The following is a 23,651-nucleotide window of genomic DNA, read 5'->3' on the forward strand; positions in this document are numbered from 1 at the left end:
AGCCCTCTCTTTTATGAGGTATACTGGAGTCCAGAAAGTCTGAAAAATTAACACAATCAACAACAGCAAAAAAAATTACTCGTGTCTTAAGTCTGAGCAATTAACTAAGAACTGACAAAAACAGAGACTACAAAGTGATGAAAGCAGTACAATCAAGTTCGGAAATTAAAAAGGTGAGGAGAGATGGATGAATCTGAGCTAGATCTATTTTGAAAAAATATAATAATACTGACAAAAAAACCCTGCTGTCTCTGATTGATACCACTAACTCACTATTTTATTCATGTATTTATTTGAACGAGAGCAAAATACTGGGCTTTTATGTGATCAAAGGCAAAAAATTAAAAATCAGGGCCGTATAAACCTAAAAATGTCACAGCACTGATAAACGACATGACCTAATATATCATTAGAAGGCAATGGCACCCCGCTCCAGTACTCTTGCCTGGAAAATCCCATGGATGGAGGAGCCTGGTAGGCTGTAGTCCACAAGGTCGCTAAGAGTCAGACGTGACTGAGCGACTTCACTTTCACTTTTCACTTTCATGCACTGGAGAAGGAAATGGCAACCCACTCCAGTGTTCTTGCCTGGAGAATCCCAGGGACAGAGGAGCCTGGTAGGAGGCTGTCTATGGGGTCGCACAGAGTCGGACACGACTGATGCAACTTAGGAGCAGCAGCAGCAATATATCATTACATCTTTTTTATAGCCACTTTAAAATATATGTCATGAGGAGAACTGTAATGGTAAATACCTTTGTTTTGATAGCCATAATTTGTAAGGAAAATACTACTATTTCTAACACATTTTCATTTGCATTGCAAGTTAGTTTCAAAAGGAGTTTATAAACATATTTTGCATTTGCTAAGCTGGATAATAAACTATTCAGTTTCTGACCTCTAGGACACACTCAGTCTAAAATAAGCAAGGCAGATAAAAATGCACATATAAAGGACATGACGTTAATAAAATGTAAAACCTAGAGAGTAAAATGTTTACAGTATGGGTCAGAATGAAGTGTACTTGGACCAAAGTCAAATATTGTTCTCTTGAATGTGAGCTACTTTGGTGCCTCAGTTTTCCTGTTCTTGACAGAGAGTAATAATTGTAACACTCCCTCTCTTCCAAATGGTTTTTCATCTGTTATTTCTTTGCTCAACTAGACATACTGAGCATTTCCCCCACACACCCAGTATGTCAGAAAGAGCAGTTTGAATTCTGGCTCAGTTGGTTAACCCAGTGTTTTGATTTGGGCGTTACCTAACTCTTTGGTCAAGTATGAACAATACCTTCCACTTTAATTTTGGGAAACAGATAGTACTTAATAAAAATACCAACTCTTCCTGCCCTCACTTATTTGACTATGTCATGTTCATTCATCTACTGGGTGTTCTACTTTCATCAGTTTGCCTGTGCTCTTTATGTAAATAATAGCTCCTTGGCACAGGAGCTATTTTCACTTCGAACTTATTTTTTCATTGTACGAAAGTCTTAAAACCCAAATATGTCAACGTATGCATGCTTTCCTGTATCATTTTAAAATTTAGGAAAATTAACACCTCTCCAAATATCTGATGATCAGATCTATTTTTAACTTTTTAAAAATAAATATTTAACTCTTTAATACATCTGGAGTTTGATGATGTAAGACGTGGCTCTGTATCAATTTTCCTCCCAAATGCTCACCTGTTGCTCTTATCCTATTTTAAGACTCCTATTTCATCATACACTAAATTGTTTTATATTAAACTGGATGACTTCTGGGCATTTTATTCTGCTAATTTTATTTCTAATTTATGAAATATACTCTTCTGTTGTATAAACAATTTATTCATGACTTCTTTCATTTTTATTACCTCCATTTCTGTTCCTTATGATATAATCTACAACTTCCAAACCAGAGTTATATTACATTGCTTATTACCATGTTGGTTTTGTTCTTAAAGAGAATGTCATAGAGCTAGTAATTCTCTCTACCTTGAGACAATCAAGATACACACAAAAATAACAATGTTATTTACAGTGATGCAAAATTAGCAATAACCCAAATGTCAAACAGAATTAATGCATTCACACAAAGGAAAATAAGACCGCTGTTTTAAAATTAAAGGTTTAGAAAAGTATTTTGTCAGAAAATTTCATTATATATTAGACAGAAAAAAGTCCAGTTATAAAACTGCAAACGTAAAAAAAATTTTAAACAGAACATGCATCAAAATGTTAATAATGTGATTATCTTTGCATACTAAATAAGTGATTTTTGTTTTCTTACAATTCTTCAAATTTTCTGTCATGAACATTTTTATTACTTTTAATAATATTAAAATGGTTTTTAAATATAAGAAAATTCTATTAAGTTAGCACTGGGTTGCTATAAAATTAGAATGATAATAAATTTACAAGTGGTTGAAAACAAAAAACTACCAAAGGCAAGACGCTGTATCATCTTATGGTTTAGCAAGGAAACAGATTTAATATATATATATTCATGTGTATCTTCTCTCTGATATTTAGACTCTAAAACAGAAGGGAAATGGGTCTACTTGAGGGCATAATGATCCCAGTTGACACCATCTTTAGAACTGCATTTGCAAATGACGGCCTATTTTTTTCCTTTCCACATTCTAAAGAAGGACAGATTCTTCAAAAGAAGCCTCAAGTTCTTTAATTCTTTGCTCTATAACGTGTAAATCATACTGCTCTCTTTACTGCTACCAAATTGGGTATCCAATTAGTATTTCCTTATGTCCACTATACAGGGAGTGCCATTCATTCTTAAGTCTTTGGGTAACAAGACTATTTCAAAGCATATAAGTAAATGAAATAAACAAGTAGATAAACAATCTGCTTGAAATAATCCCTGTATACAATTAGAAATCTGAAAAGGAAAAGAAAGTGGATTATTTGGGACAAAGTTAAACAATAAAAAGAACCACATGTGTCTTTATGGGTTGGTAAGTAGGAAAGTGAATAGTTACATAATCAGTAGCATCTTTAAAGCAATGCTCAGATAGATAATAGCAATCACATTCTTCAAAAAAGGGTTTGCCTTGGAGAAAGAAACCCTATTAATATGATGATGTAATATGAAAAAAATTGTTTTAGAGGAAAAGAATCACCAGTGCCTTTGCCATGAAAGTGGTTTCTCAGATATGCAACATAGTAAATTTATACAATTATTACAATCGGTCATGGTAAGGATCTCCTAATAAAATGCTAAATTTGTAGGCTGAAATCATGTCACTTTGAAATGACTACAACATGCTAAGAACTATCAGCAAGCAAACCACACTGGAAAGGCCCCACCTTATTCCAATTATTTCCACTAGCAAGGCTAGTCAGCTTATCCAGTTCCTTACCAATTCTGCTTCCAGAACAATAGCTAAAGGACACTGAGACAGTAAAGAGACCAACTCTCCTGCAGCATGCTTCTCACATGTCCTCTAGTCTTTAGAGGGGGAGACAACTTCCTCAGTGACGAGGGTCTGAAATTCTGTAGGATAGTTTCAAACTTCTAATTGGCACTCCCTTTATAGCGTCAAGCCTGCTCTGTCTTAGGAAATAGTGTTTGTTGAAAATATATACAGTATATGAGATGCTTTAATCAAAGGTAGACTTTTAAATTAGCAACCAAAAACTGTAAAATTCAGAGATGCTGACAGGATTGTTTTTCCATCACCATCATTTGTTTCAAGTTTTACATGACTGTTTTCCTCTAATTTGGGATTTTTAATGAAGAAGTAAGCCCCCCAGATCTTACCTAACACTATTATGTAACACTCAGCATCAAAAAATTAAAAGTATACAAAAAGTAAAAGCTAACTGAAAACATTATAAAGCAAATCCTAGAAACAATCTGCCAAATATCATCTTTACCTTTTCTCTGTAATTAATTGCTTACCTAGTTTTATTAAGAATTCTCGTTCCAAGTCGTGTACCTGCCTGATGGATTCTTCCAGAGAATTACAGAGTTTGATCTTTGGTCTTAGCAGTTCTAGTGTGTCACTGATCATGTAATCTATGTCAATAGGAAATGGATGGTCTTTTGTCCAAACCTCCAAACTTTTCTTCCACCAAACATAACGCTGATAACAAATGAAAAATAAATTTAGCTATAAGAAATTAATAACAAAATATTTAAAATAATAATCTATATTGTGACTTCACCTAGTTATAACAACTAAGCTAAAGAGTTGGACAAGACACCTACATTTTTATTAATGGTCAATAGCAATGATCATAACACATTTATTTCCCTCCATCTAGTCTGTTTCTAAGCCATTTGGTAACTTTAAATACACTTTTTTACTATATCTGTCGTAATCTTTTTTAAAAGCAAGGAAAAATTATAAATAAACACCAAATACAGGTACTGAAACCAGGCAGAAACTCCATTCCCACATCCCAAAAAGGGCTTGAAAGTATTTAATTTTACAAAAACCACCAAACTTGAGGCCATGGTTTTGATACATGTTTCTCTATACTACTTGCTTTGATATTTTAAAGAGTCAAAGTATCTAAAGACAGGGCTACTGAATATATAAAAATCAGAAATCAACAAGCATTTATTGAACATCTACTGTGTATATGGCACTGTTCAGATATACTCCCTCTCATATTCTAGCCTGGCTCCTTCCTTCTATTTTGTACCTGTAATTCTCAAGTTTAACTAAAAAGCACAACCCACAAATTTACTTGTATATAAACAGCTATTTCTCTGGTTGTTTAATCATCCTCTCCAATTTGTTCTGCTGCTGCTACTGTCACTTCAGTCATGTCCGACTCTATCTTTGCTATTCCAACTGTGGGAACCCACAGCCTGTTAGACATACGGAATCTTATGACTCCCCCATCATAGGCCAGCTGAATCACAGCGTGTGCACTGTAAAAATATCCTCAGGCAATGTGTGTGCACACTGAAGTTTAGAAGCACTGCTGCAGGGGATCTTTCTATCTGACTTCCAGTACAAAAATGGACACTATTACAGGTAGCATACACTGACCACCTCTCCCAGGCCTCACCCACTTCTTACTTCCATGCTCTAAGTATATCCTTGCCACACAGTCCTGCTGTTAATCATGTGGAGAATACTTTTGTCTCTTCCTACTTCTGAATATCTCTGAGTGGCTCTTTTCTGTCAGTGATGTCAGAGTGAGTGCAAAGAAGGACACTCTTCTCAAAGGAGCCCTGCTTTTGGGCACTGACAGTGACAGCTGACATTCTGCAGCAAAATTTGTTTTCAATACAGTCTGTCTCCAACTTAAGGCATTCCTTCCATGCAACAAGGAATCTGAGTCACAAATCTGCAACACCATCTCCCCATTGCTGGCTCATCAATTCAGAAAATAAGGGGGTAACAAGTTATCCTTTAATGCAAAGGTATAGTGGTAGAAGAAAGTTAAAAAACAGCTCTTCCCCAAAGAGTAGTTACTCCCACCTAAACCCAGCTACTATTTGGATGTATTTTTGATTCTTCAAGTTGTAGTTTTAAATTTATTTTCATCAATGGATAAATGAAAACAACTCTAACAATAGATTATATAGAAAGGAATGATCAAACAGAACTGAATGCTACCACTGGTACTTTATTTCAGTAACATCTGAAGAACTCAAGGAGCTAGCCCCCCTAACAGCACTTATAACATTGCATTTAATGGGAAATAGTGACTGGATTCCAAACAACCAAGCTACAGGCTAACTTTTGGAACACAAACTGCAAAGAAGTTGTAGAAATGTCTCTGTATTTGTATGTGATTTAATTTACACTGTATTTGCTCTAAATCACAAGCTAACATAAGTAACTTAAGACGTGGAAAGCACAACCCAAGAGTTTAACAAAGAATGAATAAATATTTCTTGTAGTGTTAACGATGGGATTTTTTTCTCTTTAAAAAAAATTTAGAAAGATGAATTTTAGATATAAAACCAGAACACAGATGAGTGAGAAGATTATCATCAAATGTAAAAACATTACACAATTCGTGAGTTTCTGTACCAAATAAAAAAATAACCCATATACCAAATTTATAAACTGTACCAAAATAATTTCCCAAAGTAATGATTAATCACAAAACTTAAAATGCAATCAGAATGTTTATGATAGAACATATCATATATTTAAAATATCCAAAGCTAAGCAGCCTTACAAGAATTAATCTATGAAAATATCTTATACATAATATATGAATGCTACAGCATTCTTCTCTAATGGCTTTTTCCTTTATTTTTTTTTGGGGGGGGTAGTGCATGCTGCACTGTGTGGCTTGCAGGATCTTAGTTCCCCAACCAGAGATTGAATCTTGGTCTTCTGCAGTGAAAGTGTAGAGTCCTAACCACTGAAACACCAGGGAATTTCCACTGCTTTAATATTTTTGTAACACAAGCAATGCATTATATGATGGCCAACTGCATATTTTAATTTGTATACCTGAAAATACACAAGGAAGCAATCGAGTTTTCGTTTACTGGAACCTCTGTCAAAGTACTGGCCACAGGTATCCAAGATAGTGCACACCAGTCTAATCCTGAAAAGGTGCTCAGGAGGGTCCAGTGAACTTGGAGAGCCATCAGAGTTAACACCAAATGAAGTGAAAGAATAAAGAGTTCTAAAAATAACGGCCGATTCCACCATTCTGTAATTATAAAGTTCCCCCAAGAACTTGGCACTGCTGATACGTCTCTGATTAAATTTAGGTTGATTAACCTAAAGCAGGAAGAAAAAAAAAAGCAGATTTCCATTAATGAACAGAAATGTGTTTGGGAAGAGCTAAAATCATCTCTGTCACTTGACAACATCACTCACTGAACAGAGAAAAACTAATGGGTTCTTTTCTTCTTTTCCAATAATAGGTGTCCTTTTTTATCTCTGCAGGAAATGTCTATCTTTAAAATGTTTTAGTAAATAGAGCATGTTAAATATTAAATTTAATAATAAATTGTTAAATGAATAGTTCATGAAAAAAGTTAAAATGTAATTCTCCCTATCAGCCCTCTGTAACTTATTTTCTCTGTAATCCATAAATTTTAAGGAAACAAGCTTATAGAACAAGCTGCTTACAGAAATTCTTATCAAGTGAGTATCAATTCTCCTAATTAATAAATTTATGAGTTCCTATAACGAACTCTAAGAGTGACCTAGAAAGAATAAAAATTTACTATATTCTTCTAAAATAACCTTAACTGGATTGAGAAAAAGAGGCAAAAAATATTTTAGCATTAGCATGAGAGGAAACTAGAAAATCTGACACAAGTAGGGTTTATTAAGAAATCACTATTTCCAAAAGAGTAACAGTAAATGACATCATATGGGGAAAGGAAGGTTTTAAAATCCCTATTTTTCAATAATAGGATTTATAAGCTGTCTAAATTGTCCACAGATTTCAATTTGGTGCAAATCTTTGTTACCTCCATTCCTAATCGAATATCTTCTAAAACTCCATCCACAACATGGATTCCAACATCTTCCTGGTAGAGCACTAGTCCTGCTAAGAGGTTGGCTACACAGTGAATGCTGTTGTATTTCACATTCCAGATGTTTATCATACAACAAATCACATAGTCTTTCACTTCCTGATCCTGCCAAGGCAACTTTCTCATCTGTCTCAAAACCTAAATGAAGAGAATTTTATTTAAATTACTAATATAAGCACAAAGCAGCCCAACATGTCCAATAATACAGATATTTTATGACTGTACAGTCACAGAACTTTTGAAATGGAAAATACTTTAGAGGTTCCCTATCAGCCTCTTCATTTTAGAGATAGGAAAAATAAGATTTTTCTAATTATTGGCAAAATATATTCACATTTTCCCTGTATCTTTCATAATATCCTCAAATTTCCTAGAGTTTCCAGGGTTTCAATCAAGCTAGCAGTATACACTCATACTCAGGTCACTGAAAGAAATACCCAAGACTTAACAAAAATGTTTTCTTTTGTGCATCATTTGATGTAAATAATCTCAGACACTTCTTTATATAAATGAAAAATGTCCAATAAGGAAATAAACTAAAGATCAATTGGTTAAAAGACCACTTAAGTAGTAAGATGGGGACACAACATCAAGACTGACACACAGTTTCCTTGCATGTAAAGCGGGGATGACACTTAGGGCATAAGTCTGCTCTAAGGTTTTGACAAGTTAAAGTGTGAGAAGTACACAGGAACATGCCTGGCACATTATAAGCACCCCATAGAAATTAGCTATTACTTAAAAAAAAACTCTACTGGTAATGAGATCATCAGCAGAGCTCTACTTATCATCTGGTTCTTTCCACATTTATTCTGAAAGAAAATAGATACTGTTAGCAGCTTGTAAAGTAGTCCTTTTACCTCTACTCTATATCCACAATCCAGCTTTCAAGCACTAAGTATGTTCTTGTATCAGCTTCAATGGAAATGTTAATGTCATCTCAAATGCATAAACATTCCATACTTTTCAAACTTTTAGCCAATTCTAAAGCCCCTTCCAAGTCCTATTTTTTTAAACAACTACTGTCTCTGGCTCCCTGAAGGTGGTTTTGACGTTCAAAGTTGCACTATCATTCCTCATCACCTTCTACCCCAGCCACTTATAACACATGTATTATTCCTTGCCTCTTTTCCATAGGTTTCCTCTGTCCAGAATTTGGTTTTTTTTTTCCTAAAAAGAAAAAAGTCCCATACCATGTTGTTTCAACTTGTTGAGCTGACCAAGAAATGTTTATTCAACATGTCTTTCTTAGAAGTGAAGGTTCCAATGAGGTAACTACAATAATTAAAGCTAATAGGTCAGTGGTTCTTAATTTCTTCTGGAAATCAACCCCTGCTGAGAATCTAAAGAAAGCTATAGACCCTCTTCCAGGAAAATACAGTCAGGTCCAGAGATTTAAAATCATTAAATGTCAGAGGATCACAGGCCTCCAAAAACTTACTAAAAGTTAAGAACACTGGTACTGAAGCAAAATATTTAAAGGTAAATTCACTACAGAGTGTCAGAGACTAAGTAATTGTTTCAAATATACACAGCATCAACAGTAAATACGGAGAGAATTACCATTTTAATTAGGTTAGAAAGGAAAACAAAACCTATGTCCCATAAACTAAGTATCATCATGTAAATTCCCTCTAGTGATGACTTATATGGAATCAATCACTCCACTGCCGAGACTTTAATAGCTCTGCTTCAATTTCTCCATTTACAAGATTTGAACACTGCAAATTACTTACATTTCTTATCTATACTATGTAGGGCACTGAAGCAACTGATAAACTGAGTTGATTTAGGAAAACTGAAATATCTGTCCTTGACCTAAAACAATTTGGTGTGGGCTACAAAGAAAGTGAACTGCATCAGTACAATTATCATTAGGATGAAAAAGAATTAATTTGGTTGAATGTTATTAATACACAAGCTCAGCACTACCACAAATCTCAAGTTGACTACTGTTCTATTTCATTAAAATTTACCTTCTCGGTGGTAACCTTGGAGAGATCTTTGTACAAAAGCTTCCGGACATATTCCTGAAGAGGAGGACGTTTCTTTTTCACTGTTTTTTCAGCTGGAGGTGGGTTGCAGTAGTAATATGCATTTTCCACCATTGTGACATATCTTGCATCGAGATGCATTGCTTGTTTCTTTCTCATCATTTGTTCCTAAAATGTATAAAGCTTACATCAGTCAAAATACTTTCTTCTAAGGTTTCTTTGTTCCTTACTAAAGGTGCCCTTTCAGGGAAAAGGTTTCAAGATAAAGAGCCAGAAAAGGGAAAAAAATAATTACTAGGTATTTCTAAGAGTATACAAGCATACTAACTGCTATATCACTAGTCATGTTTTTAGAACAAATTACTCCATACCTGCTTGGTCTTAAGCTTTCTCCAATGAAATACTCAGAGAACTTTGCTACAAATTTAACTTCACTTAAAACTCTGCCAAACTACAGGAACTCTACATAAAACAAGACTTACATATGAGTGACTGAAGTTAAGGGCTGAGACAAAAACAGAATAATTTTTTTTATTCATAGAGCTTGGGCCATCCAATGTTGTACCAGGTAAATCTGACATATCTCTACAGACAAGAAAACTAAAAGCCTTCCAATGTCTTACAACTCGTCCAGTGACCTCAGCATCGGCTCAAGGAGGTTATTAAAACAGTCAATAATCATCTACTTCAGGCTTCTTAGCCTCACAATACTGACATTTTGGACTGGAAAGTTCTTTGTCTGGCAGGAATGGGAACTGTTCCATACACTGTGGGATGTTCTGTAGCAAGCTACACCTATACCCACAACATGCCAGTTGAGAACCACAGATGAACCAGTTGAAGATCTTCAAACAGCACTCCTAGTTCTTAAAACACCACTATAGTAAGAATTAAAATTACTGAGTTTACTCAGCCATTCATCAAACATTTTACTTGGCACCTGGCACTCTGCTGGAAGTCACCAATGAACAAGAGAGACACGGTTTGTACCTTTGTGAAGCCTAAGAGTCTGCTGCAGGAAGACAGAACAAACAAGCCAACAAATAAACTAATCTTTTAAATATGAATTGTGATTAGTGTTACGAAAGAAAATAATGAGAGTAAGAAGAGCCCACTTTAGTCAGGATAGGTTAGGGACAGCCTCTCTGGGAAAGCGACATTGAAGTTTGTGCTCTGAAGGATGACAAATGTTGAGAGCAGCTGAGGCAGAAGCAATAGCCAGACAAGAGACAATGAGAAAACAGAAGGATCCGCTACAGGAACTAAATGCAGGCCAGCATGGTGCCGGGACGAAATGGCATGAGATCAGCTCTAAGTGGGGAGGGGTTCAGGGACACCAGACTCTGCAGAAGTTGGTAGGAACAGAAGTTTGAAGCATGTGGAGGGAAGCGCGATGAGCTTTAAGAAGGTGTCTGGACTAGGGTGGCAGGGGGTGGCAGATGGAGGCAAGATTTCATGTTTTGGAAAGACAGTTGTGTCTGTTAAGTTCAGGAAGGGCCGGGGTGGCAGCAGGTTCATAAACTCATCACCTAATCAGTGCCCGGCCTAGTATGTATGGGAGGTTTGCAATTAACGTTTACTAATACACAAATTAATAAATGAATTTAAAAAAAACATTCAAATCTTTCCCATGGTCTGTGTTTCTATAATGTAAAGCCATCACATACTGGGGAGAAGTGTGATATTCATAAGTTCAGTTATGGGTATACCAAGGTTCACAACTGTTTCACTTGTCTATGAATCTGCTAAAGTACATGGGTTGTAGCCTAGTCCTCTCCTGACATCTACTCTACAATCTGTGAATACTTATTTAATGCTGGCTCCTCCAGACAGAACAATTCCCTGTTGAACAGGGCTAGAGATAATGACCACTCCTTTTAGGTTCTCTGGACAAAACATCACTTATCATTTGTACATACATAACCCAGTTTTTTTTTCTCTCTTTTGTATGTTTTTTTTTAACTTTTTAAAATTGAGATATCATTAATTTACAATGTTGTGTTAGTTTTAAGTGAACAGGAAATTGATTCAGTTATACATATACTTGTTCTTATGTGTATATATGAGTCTGTTTCACAAATAAGTTCATTTGTGACATATTTTGGACTCCACATATAAGTGACATCATATGATGTTTGTCTTTCTCTGACTTACTTCACTTAATGATAATCTCTATGATAATGCCATAATGTTGCAAGTGGCATTAGGTCATTCTTTTTTTTTTTTGGCTGAAAAATATTCCATTGTATGTGTGTATAAATATATGTATATACACACCACATCTTCTTCACCCATTCATTTGTCGATGGACATTTAGGCTGCTTCTCTGTCTTGGCTATTGTAAATAGTGCTGCTAAGAACACTGGGGTGCATGTATCTTTTCAAAATATCATTTTCTCTGGATATATGCTCTGGTGTGGGATTGTAAGATCATATGGTAACTCGATTTTTAGTTTTTTTTTTTAATTATTTGTTTGTTTTACAATATTGTATTGGTTTTGCCATACAGTGACTTGAATCCACCATGAGTGTACATGTGTTCCCCATCCTGAACCCCCCCTCCCACACCCCTCCCCATAATCCAGTTTTAAATCAACACAAGTTTCAACCTGTTATGAAGACTACTGTTCTGTTACTCAGAACCACTTCCCCTAACACACACAGCAAACTACTTTTAACATCAGTCAAGAATAATTTTAAATGCCAACCAGTTTAAAGGTTATATGTGTTCCCAAATAAATATGAATATATTTTTTATATCATCCCATAAGCATTTGGGTGCTTTACATGTTCAGAGAAATTTCTCTAGTAACAAACTATAGAAATGATCCCTGAAAATACAGTTTTATCCTTATCCATCAGAGGGCGAACAGAATGAAAACCACAATCACAGAAAACTAATCAAACTGATCACATGGACCACAGCCTTGTCTAACTCAATGAAACTATAAGCCATGCTGTGTTGGGCCATCCAAGACAGACAGGTCATGGTGGAGAGTTCTGACAAAACACAGTCCACTGGAGAAGGGAAAGGCAAACCACTTCACTATTCTTGCCTTGAGAACCCATGAACAGTATGCAAAGGCAGTAAGATATGACACTGAAAGATGAAATCCCCAGGCTGGTAGGTGCCTAATATGCTACTGGAGAAGAGAAAGAATAAGGAGATGGAGCTAAAGTGAAAACAACACCCAGGTGTGGATGTGACTGGTGATGGAAGTAAAGTCCAACGTTGTAAAGAGCAATACTGCATAGGAACCGGGAATCTTAGGTCCATGCTGCTAAGTCACTTCAGTCGTGTTCAACTCTGTGCAACCCCAGAGACGGCAGCCCACCAGGCTCCCCTGTCCCTGGGATTCTCCAGGCAAGAACACTGGAGTGGGTTGCCATTTCCTTCTCCAATGCGTGAAAGTGAAAAGTGAAAGTGAAGTTCCTCAGTCATATCCAACTCTTAGTGACCCGATGGACTGCAGTCCACCAGGCTCCTCTGTCCATTGGATTTTCCAGGCAAGAGTACTGGAGTGGGGTGCCATTGCCTTCTCTGCTTAGGTCTATGAATGAAGGTAAATTAAAAGTCGTCACACAGGAGACGGCAAGAGTGAACATCAACATTTTAGGAATTGGTGAACTAAAATAGACTGGAATGGTAGAATTTAATTCAGATGACCATTGTATCTACTACTGTGGGCAAGAATCCCTTAGAAGAAATGGAGTAGTCCTCACAGTCAACAAGAGTCTAAAATGCAGTACTTGGGTACAATCTCAAAAATGACAGAATAATCTCTGTTCATTTCCAAGGCAAACCATTCAATATCACGGTAATCCAAGTCTATGCCCCAACCAGTAATGCTGAAGAAGCTAAAGCTGAACGGTTCTATGAAAACCTACAAGACTTTCTAGAACTAACACCCAAAAAAGGTGTCATTTTCATCACAGGGGACTGGAATGAAAAGGTAGGAAGTCAAGAGTCATGCAATCCTCAAGGGCAATTTGGTCTTGAGGAGTACAAAATGAGGCAGAGCAAAGGCTAACAGTTTTGCCAAGAGAACACAATGGTCATAGCAAACACCCTCTTCCAACAACACAAGAGAAGACTCTACACATGGACATCACCAGATGGTCAATACTAAAATCAGACTGATTATATTCTTTGCAACCAAAGATGGAAAAGCTCTATACAGCCATGAAGAACAAGATCGGGAGCTGACTGTGGCTCAGACCATGAACTCCTTATTGCCAAATTCAGACTTAAATTGAATAAAGCAGGGTAAACCACTAGACCATTCAGGTATGATCTAAATCAAATCCCTTTGATTTAGATACAGTGGAAGTGACAAACAGATTCAAGGGTATAGATCTATCTGATAGGCAGAGTGCCCGAAGAACTATGGATGGAGGTTCGTGACACTGTTCAGGAGGCAGTGATCAAGACCATCCCCAAGAAAAAGAAATGCAAAAAGGCAAAATGGTTGTCTGAGGAGACCTTAAAAATACCTGAGAAAAGAAGAGAAGCTAAAGGCAAAGGAGAAAAGGACAGATATACCCATTTGAATGCAGAGTTCCAAAGAATAGGAAGGAGAGATAAGAAAGCCTTCCTCAGTGATCAGCGCAAGGAAATAGAGGAAAACAATACAATGGGAAAGACTAGAGATCTCTTCAAGAAAATTAGAGATAACAAGGTACTATTTCATGCAAAGATGGGTGCAATAAAGGATAGAAATGGTATGGACCTAATAGAAGCAGAAGAAATTAAGAAGAGGTGGTAAGAACACACAGAACAACAATACAAAAAAGATCTTCATGATCCAGATAATCACGATGGTGTGATCACTCAGACATCCTGGAATGTGAAGTCAAGTGGGCCTTAGGAAGCATCACTGTGAACAAGGCTAGTGGACGTGATCGAATTCCAGTTGAGCTATTTCATATTCTAAAAGATGATGCTGTGAAAGTGCTGCATCCAATATGCCAGCAAATTTGGAAAACTCAGCAGTGGCCACAGGACTGAAAAAGGTCAGTTTTCATTCCAATCCCAAAGAAGGGCAATGCCAAAGAATGTTCAAACTATCGCATAATTGCACTCATCGCACACGCAAGTAATGCTGAAAATTCTCCACGTCAGGCTTCAACAGTACATGAACTATGAACTTCCAGATGTTCAAGCTGGATTTAGAAAAGGCAGAGGAATCAGATATCAAATTGCCAACATCCACTGGATCATCAAAAAAGCAAGAGAATTCCAGAGAAACATCTACTTCTGCTCTAATTGATGATGCCAAAGCTTCTGACTGTGTGGATCACAACAAACTGTGGAAAATTCTTCAAGAGATGGGAATACCAGAACACCTTACCTGCCTGCCAAGAAATCTGTATGCAGGTCAAGAAGCAACTGTTAGAACCAGACATGGAACAACAGACCAGTTCCAAACTGGGAAAGGAGTACGTCAAGGCTGTATATTGTCACCCTGCTTATTTAACTTGTATGCAGAGTATATCATGTGAAATGCTGGGCTCAATGAAACACAAGCTGGAATCAAGATCGCCAGGAGAAATATAAATAACCTCAGATATGCAGATGACACCACCCTTATGGCAGAAAGCAGAGAGAAACTAAAGAGCCTCTTGATGAAAGTGAAAGAGAAGCATGAAAAAGCTGGCTTAAACTAAACAGTCAAAAAACAAAGATCATGACATCCCGTCCCATCACTTCATGGCAAATAGATGGGGAAACAATGGAAACAGTGATAGACTTTACTTTCTTGGGCTCCAAAATCACTGCAGATGGTGACTGCAGCCATGAAATTAAAAGACTCTTGCTCCTTGGAAGAAAAGTTATAATCAACCCGAGACTGCATATCAAAAAGCAGAGACATTACCTTGCCAACAGAAGTCTGTCTAGTCAAAGCTATGGTTTTCCAGTAGTCATGTATGGATGTGAGAGTTGGATTATAAAGAAAGCTGAGCACCAAAGAATCGATGCTTTTCAACTGTGGCTTTGGAGAAGACTCTTGAGAGTCCCTTGTACTGCAAGAAGATCAAACCATCCTGAAGGAAATCAGTCCTGAATATTCACTGGAAGCTGAAGCTGAAACTCCAATACTTTGGCCACCTGATGCAAAGAACTGACTCATTGGAAAAGACCCTGATGCTGGGAAAGATTGAAGGCACGAGAAGGGGACAACAGAGGATGAGATGGCTGGATGGCATCACCAACTCAATGGACATGGGTTTGAGCAAGCTCTGGGAGTTGGGTGATGGACAGGGAAGCCTGGCATGCTGCAGTCCATGATTCGCAAAGAATCAGACAGGAGTGAGCGACTGAACTGAACTGATAAGCACTGGTGTATTTCAAACCAAACTCACCCTCTCTTCCTCTCTTCTATTTTCTCATCTCTGTGACTGGAACCATCATCTGCTGGGATGCTCAAGATGGAATCTGGGGTGTTACCTTAGGGCACTTTCTCTTTCTCATTATCTCACCACGTCTCACCAGTTCTACCTCGTAAAATTCTTCATATAGCCAGTTACCATTCCTCATCTTCCCAGCCTAACATTTCTTTTTTTCTCTGTAAGATCTGAAAACAGCCATTTCACTGTTCTGTCTATCTCCAGCCTCAGCCATCTCAATCATCTCCTCTATACTGATCTTTCTAAAAAATTAAATCTGATCATACCTATCCTATCCATACATATCCATCTTTCAATAGCTACTCACTACCATCGGGGGGAGGGGGTATCAGTTTTATAGCACAGCACTCAGACTCAGGGTGCTTTTTATAATCTAGGCTGTGTCTACCTCTCCAGTCTTATCTGCTGCCACTTAACTCAGTGTGTCTCTCTTCTCTGCCTTTGAGGTTCAGGTTAGTCTCTAAAATAAATACTATTTTTTCAGGAAACCTTTCATGACATATCAACACTAGACGAAGCACCTCTCCTATGTAGACACATATTACCCTATGCTGACCCACAGTATTAGATCACATTCCCCCTCTGTGTATTTCAATTGTCTAATTACTCATCTGAGTTATAAGACTATAAATTTCCTGAGGCCAGGGACTATATTTTTCACTTTTATATCCCAAGGGTCTGACAGAAGAGTCTGCACTCAACGAATAAAAGCATCTATTAGGGAAGATCCTTTCTGACTCATTAAGTCTAAGTCCTCCCTCTGTGCTTAAGATCCTCTGAACACCTTTCCCTGGTAAACCACACAGAACACTATACTGGAATTAGCACTAGATAGGGACCACTTTAATGCCAACTATGTTTGTTTCTTTGTACTAACCCCAGCCAATCAGCAAGAACATCATCCCTGCAGTTCAGTGCCTGACACACAGGAGGAGCCCCGAAAATGTTATATGATAAATAAGGCTCCTATCCAGAAAGCAAGACAATCAATGATAAGGCTGGCTGCTCTTGCTACAAGACAAGGAAAGATACACTGAGCCACGAAAGCCAGTCAAGCAAGAAGGACTTTGTTTGCAGCAATGGGATAAGCATCCATACCATGACTAGTAAACTTTCCCCAGCAAACAGTAAACATAGACAGTTCAGTATTACAAACAAAATACAGTCACTTTTAAAAGCTAATCTTTCTTGGCATCTCTATTACATTATACTATGTAGTGTCTTATTTAGCCATATCAGCTTAAGCCAAAGAGGAGGAAGAGTTTTTCCTATGTTAAAATAAAAATTTGAACTTGGAATGATTATTATTCATTTGAATAAGCCTAAAAAGAATGTGGAAGTCAACTCCATATGATTTCACATTAATATCTTGTCTACTAGACAAGATATTAATGCTTGTCACATTAATATTTCTGTCTACTAGAAATAAATTACTATGTATTTTCATTTTAAATATCTTTGTCAGAGAAATAGTCAAGCTTATAACTAAATTCTAAAAAAATAACACACGTAGAGAAAAAGACACAATCAGCACTTCTATAAAAGAGACACTGATGCAAAGACAGTCTATGTCCAGGGATTCCTAACCCAGTGCTCTCTTTAACACTAATTCAAAATTAGTAAGGGGTAAAATTCTGATACCCCTCCCCCACCACACTCTCTCCCCTGTGAAGGCTCCAAGTGAATGCATGGATATTACCAATAAGCATAACTTAACTGCTTAATAAACTTGCTTGCCATTTTGGCATGCTAATTAGCTTAAGAAATATCTTCTCTACCAATTAATTTTTTAAGCTTATGTTTTGTTTTTTAATTTTAAAAATTTAAGCTCCATCATTTATGTGGTTATGGCACAGTAACAATGTACCAAAAATATTCAGAAAGATGGCTCTAAGTTTATCAAAAGTTATCTGGGGCTGAATTCAATCTCACTCTACAACAGTGTGAGCTTAACTGATAGCCAAATGAGAATATTTCCTATAGCTACTCAGGAATGGCTGGAGTTCTTGTTTAGGTAAAATGTTTAAATGGTTCAGCAAGGTAACAGGCACTGGTCAAAATTTTTAACCCCTGGAGTAAATCAAGAACTTCAAGCTCTTGCTAGTATCCTCAAGCCCTTACCAAAAGCACACTGGTCCTCAGGTGAGATTCTGGAGATCTGAAAAGAAATCTTCCACATGTTTCCAGTAGGGTACATGCCATTTCAATATGGTGATGGGAAAAGTCTGATAGAAGCATCTGTAATAATAATAATGATAAAAACCCACAAAGACAACATTTCAATCCTATTAAAGAAAACATTACATACCTAATATGTGGAACACCTTTAAAAACATTAACTGTAAAAAAAAAGAAAAGCTAAACACAACATTATAAATCAACTATACTTTCAACTAAAAAAAAAACTAGTCTACTTTAGATGTCAAGCTTTATCACAGGGTATCTTGTGTTCAACCATAAAATTTTATCTAAAAACTTCAATATATTCAATGTTATTCCTTTTAGAAAGATATGTGAAAATTTATTTATCAAAAAAATGCCACATATAAATAGCTAACATTTTCTAAATATTTTCTGGCTTGGGTTTATATGACATTTACCTTTAAAATTTTGAAAACAAAAGGCTTATTATATGAAGCTTATAACACATTACAACATTTTAGTATTTATCTCCCCAATATTTTTGTGTATATTTTCTAAACCAGAATTTGGCTTGTATTTTGGCTAACATGAGTATTTTCCATGTCCTTATTTTTCCTTCTATAGTTTAAATTTAAATAATTTAAAGGGTTCATTCAGTTCAGTTACTCAGCTGTGTCCAACTCTTTGTGATTCCAGGAATGGCAGCACACCAGGCCTCCCTGTCCATCACCAACTCCTGGAGTTTACTCAAACTTATGTCTATTGAGTTGGTGATGCCATCCAGCCATCACATCCTCTGTCATCCCCTTCTCCTCCTGCCCCCAGTCCCTCCCAGCATCAGTCTTTCCCAATGAGTCCACTCTTCGCATGAGATGGCCAAAGTATTGAAGTTTCAGCTTTAGCATCAGTCCTTCCAGTGAGTACCCAGGACTGATCTCCTTTAGAATGGACTGGTTGGATCTCCTTGCAGTCCAAGGGACTCTCAAGAGTCTTCTCCACAATTCAAAAGCATCAATTCTTCGGCACTCAGCTTTCTTCACAGTCCAACTCTCACATCCATACATGACTACTGGAAAAACCATAGTCTTGACTAGACGGACCTTTGTTGGCAAAGTAATGTCTCTGCTTTTCAATATGCTATCTACGTTGGTCATAACTTTCCTTCCAATGAGTAAGCGTCTTTTAAATTTCATGGCTGCAATCACCATCTGCAGTGATTTTGGAGCCCCAAAAAATAAAGTCTGACACTGTTTCCCCATTTATTTCCCATGAAATGATGGGACCAGATGCCATGATCTTAGTTTTGAATGTTGAGCTTTAAACCAACTTTTTCACTCTCCTCTTTCACTTTCATCAAGAGGTTTTTTAGTTCCTCTTCACTTTCTGCCATACGGGTGGTATCATCTGCATATCTGAGGTTACGGGTATTTCTCCCAGCAATCTTGATTCCAGCTTGTGCTTCTTCCAGCCCAGCGTTTCTCATGATGTACTCTGCATAGAAGTTAAATAAGCAGGGCGACAATATATAGCCTTGACATACTCCTTTTCCTATTTGGAACCAGTCTGTTGTTCCATGTCCAGTTCTAATTGTTGCTTCCTGACCTGAATATAGGTTTCTCAAGAGGTGGGTCAGGTGGTCTGGTATTCCCATCTCTTTCAGAATTTTCCACAGTTTATTATAATCCACACAGTCAAAGGCTTTAGTATAGTCAATAAAGCAGAGACAGATGGAACTCTCTTGCTTTTTCTACAACGCAGCGGATGTTGGCAATTTGATCTCTGGTTCCTCTGCCTTTTCTAAAACCAGCTTGAACATCTGGAAGTTCACAGTTCACGTATTGCTGAAGCATGGCTTGGAGAATTTTGAGCATTACTTTACCCTGCTTATTTAACTTATATGCAGAGTACATCATGAGAAACGCTGGGCTGCAAGAAGCACAAGCTGGAATCAAGATTGCCGGGAGAAATATCAATAACCTCAGATATGCAGATGACACCACCCATATGGCAGAAAGTGAAGAGGAACTAAAAAGCCTCTTGATGAAAGTGAAAGAGGAGAGTGAAAAAGTTGGCTTAAAGCTCAACATTCAGAAAACAAAGATCATGGCATCTGGTTCCATCATTTCATGGGAAATAAATGGGGAAACAGTGGAAACAGTGTCAGACTTTATTTTTTGGGGCTCCAAAATCATTGCAGATGGTGATTGCAGTCACGAAATGAAAAGACGCTTACTCCTTGGAAGGAAAGTTACGACCAACCTAGAAAGCATATTCAAGAGCAGCGATATTACTTTGCCAACAAAGGTCCATCTAGTCAAGGTTATGGTTTTTCCTGTAGTCATGTATGGATGTGAGAGTTGGACTGTGAAGAAAGCTGAGTGCCAAAGAATGGATGCTTTTGAACTGTGGTGTTGGAGAAGATTCTTGAGAGTCCCTTGGACTGCAAGGAGATCCAACTAGTCCATTCTAAAGGAGATCAGTCCTGGGTGTTCTTTGGAAGGAGAGATGCTAAAGCTGAAACTCCAGTGCTTTGGCCACCTCATGCGAAGAGTTGACTCATTGGAAAAGACTCTGATGCTGGGAGGGACTGGGGGCAGGAGGAGAAGGGGACGACAGAGGATGAGATGGCTGGATGGCATCACTGACTTGATGGACTTGAGTCTGGGTGAACTCCAGGAGTTGGTGATGGACAGGGAGGCCTGGCGTGCTGCGATTCCTGGGGTCGCAAAGAGTCGGACACGACTGAGCAACTGAACTGAACTGAACTTACTAGCCTGTGAGATGAGTGCAATTATGCGGTAGTTTGAACATTCTTTGGCATTGCCTATCTTTGGGATTAGAATGAAAACTGACCTTTTTCAGTCCTGTGGCCACTGCTGAGTTTTCCAAATTTGCTGGCATATTGAGTGCAGCACTTTCACAGCATCATCTTTCAGGATTTGAAATAGCTCAACTGGGATTCCATCACCTCCACTAGCTTTGTTCATAGTGATGCTTTCTAAGGCCCACTTGAATTATAATAAAACTTCCCCAATTCTTACTGATGGAATTTTTTAAAAAAATTTTGCTACTATAAACAACAGTGTAATGCAACATTCTTGTAGATAAATTTAACTACATTTATGATTATTTCCTTAAACCAAATTTACAGAAATGAACTTGTATCAAGCAAATGTATATTCTTCCTACATATGTCAGTAATTAATACAAAGAGATATACTAATGTTTAAGTTGTTCATGGTATGATTCCTTTCAATGACAGCACTGAAAAAACATTCACAACCTCTCTTAAAATGCTGTCCAAAGTTTCCCTAATGTACTCTGTAGTCTCCTGAGATGCTCCAGGTAGGTTTAGGAAACTAAACCCCTTGAATATTTATGATGATCGTTTAAAATATTTTAAACGTTCTTAAGAAATCATGCAGTAAAGAAACATGTTTGTTTAACTCAGGGTTTTCCAAATGTATTTGAATCCATGAGACCCATTTTGTGTGACATAGGTAAGTGATATATCAGGGAAATCAACTTGATAAAACACTTGTTATTGTTAGTAATGACGAATTTCAAATGTAGAAAAATTATTTCATCTGTGCTGTTATGGTGACTGCAGCCATGAAATTAAAAGACCCTTGCTCCTTGGAAGAAAAGTTATGACCAACCTAGACAGCATATTAAAAAGCAGAGACATTACTTTGCCAACAAAGGTTCATCTAGTCAAAGCTATGGTTTTTCCAATAGTTATGTATGGATGTGAGTTGGATTATAAAGAAAGCTGAGCGCCAAAGAATTGATGCTTTTGAACTGTGGTGTTGGAGAAGACTCTTGAGAGTCCCTTGGACTACAAGGAGATCCAACCAGTCCATCCTAAAAGAAATCAGTGCTGAATATTCACTGGAAGGAGTGATGCTGAAGCTGAAACTCCCAATACTTGGGCCACCTGATGCAAAGAAGTAACTTATTTGAAAAGACCCTGATGCTGGGAAAGATTGAAGGCAGGGACAGGGACAACAGAAGATGAGATGGCAGGATGGCATCAACAACTCAATGGACATGAGTTTGAGTAGACTCCAGGAACTGGTGATGGACAGGGAAGCCTGCAGTCCATGGGGTCACAGAATCGGACACAACTGAGTGACTGAACTGATTTTGTTATCAGCTTTACCACACATAACTAATTAGTTACTAGTGAGTTTCTAGTTTGATTCCATAGTGGACAAAAAACTGTAATTTGAGTAATTTCCTTTTTTTTTTAACTTGCTGAGACTTTCTGATTGATTTTGGTTCATTCATGTGCATTTGCAGGGACTGTAAATTCTGATTCAGTTGAATATACTGTCAATTAGATTAAGGTTATTAATTGCATTGTCCAATCTGATACATACTTATTCACTTACTTACTTGCCTGCCTATGCTTTCAGGTGTTTTTCAGTATTTCACTATGACTGCAGATTTCTCTTTCTTTGTTGATTTTTGCTTCATGTATTTTGAAAATACATTATTGGATGCATACTGATTCATGAAGGTAACACTATCTTTATGAAGTATCATTCTTTATTTCTAACAATGTTTTGTGCCTTAAAGCCTACTTTGTCTGACAATAATGAAGCCAAGTGCTTTATCTTATTTTTTTAGTGCTTTCTTGATATATTTCCCCCATCTTTTCACTTTAGGCTTCCTGGTGTTAATATTTTAAGGGCATCTTCCTTGTAGGCAGCATATAACGTTGTTTAAATCAAGTCTTATATTCTTAAGGCTTTTACTTAATATATTTTGTCCTTCCACATTACATGTGATTACTATTATAGCTGTATTTATATCTACCATCTTATTATTTGTTCTCTAGTTTGCTCATCTATTTATTGTTCCCTTTTCCTTTTTTGTCTTCCTATAGATTAATTAAATATTTCTTAACTGTATCATTTTCCAGCATTTATAAACTAAAGCATTAAACTTTAGATTTACCTATTAAAAAATGTTTCAAATGATTCAGCACTTACCTTTAAACAATGCAGTGTATCATTTTTTGTGAACATCTTAAACTTAGTGAGTTCTCCAATAAAACGAACAGTTTTGTTCTTTGTTTCAATATTGATCTGGTCCTTTTTTCGTACCTACAAATGAAAAGAAAAGAGACACTGTTAATAGTCTGAAATCTGTGATAAAAACTGTTATTTTAATAAGATTGAATCACTCAAGATATTTTAAATAAATTTGGGTATAGTTTCTTGCTATATTCAAATTATTCTAAGACATAATTAGCTCCGTAGAACACCAGGGCCAGGACGTGCTTTCCAAAACAGTTTCATGGTCAAGTAATTTGGGGAAACAATGCATTTCATCAGCCTTAAAGAGGCTCTCAAACAAAGAAATTTGTTTAACTTAACTCAATGTTCCTTAAATTTCTTTGGCAACATAAAACATAAATCCCTCTTTTGAAATGTTAACAACTACTAGTTTGTTAAATTAATATTATAAGGAATATACGTTAGGAAGTGCTCCTTTAAAAGTAATAAATGCCTAAAGCTCACTTAGGCAGACAATATTAAGGCTTAGTTAGTGTATTATAGTTATGAACTATATACTACACTTTTTATTGTAAATGCATTAGTACAACAGAATTTCCAATATAATAGCT

At 36.8% G+C, this 23,651-nt stretch overlaps 1 protein-coding gene across 1 annotated transcript in view; it reads right to left on the bottom strand.

Moving 5' to 3' along the window:
* UPF2 (UPF2 regulator of nonsense transcripts homolog (yeast)) overlaps positions 1-23,651 on the bottom strand; it is a 94,502-nt gene that overhangs the window by 25,916 nt on the left and 44,935 nt on the right. The window contains exons 10-15 of the mRNA XM_005687853.3: positions 23,014-23,127; positions 17,996-18,112; positions 9,449-9,634; positions 7,407-7,610; positions 6,430-6,705; positions 3,903-4,086 (exon numbers count right to left, since the gene is read on the bottom strand). Of these exons, the coding sequence (XP_005687910.1) occupies positions 3,903-4,086; positions 6,430-6,705; positions 7,407-7,610; positions 9,449-9,634; positions 17,996-18,112; positions 23,014-23,127 (1,081 nt within the window). The remainder of the gene's footprint in view (positions 1-3,902; positions 4,087-6,429; positions 6,706-7,406; positions 7,611-9,448; positions 9,635-17,995; positions 18,113-23,013; positions 23,128-23,651) is intronic.

Source organism: Capra hircus, chromosome 13, assembly GCF_001704415.2.
Source record: "Capra hircus breed San Clemente chromosome 13, ASM170441v1, whole genome shotgun sequence".
Classification (NCBI taxonomy): Eukaryota; Metazoa; Chordata; class Mammalia; order Artiodactyla; family Bovidae; genus Capra; species Capra hircus.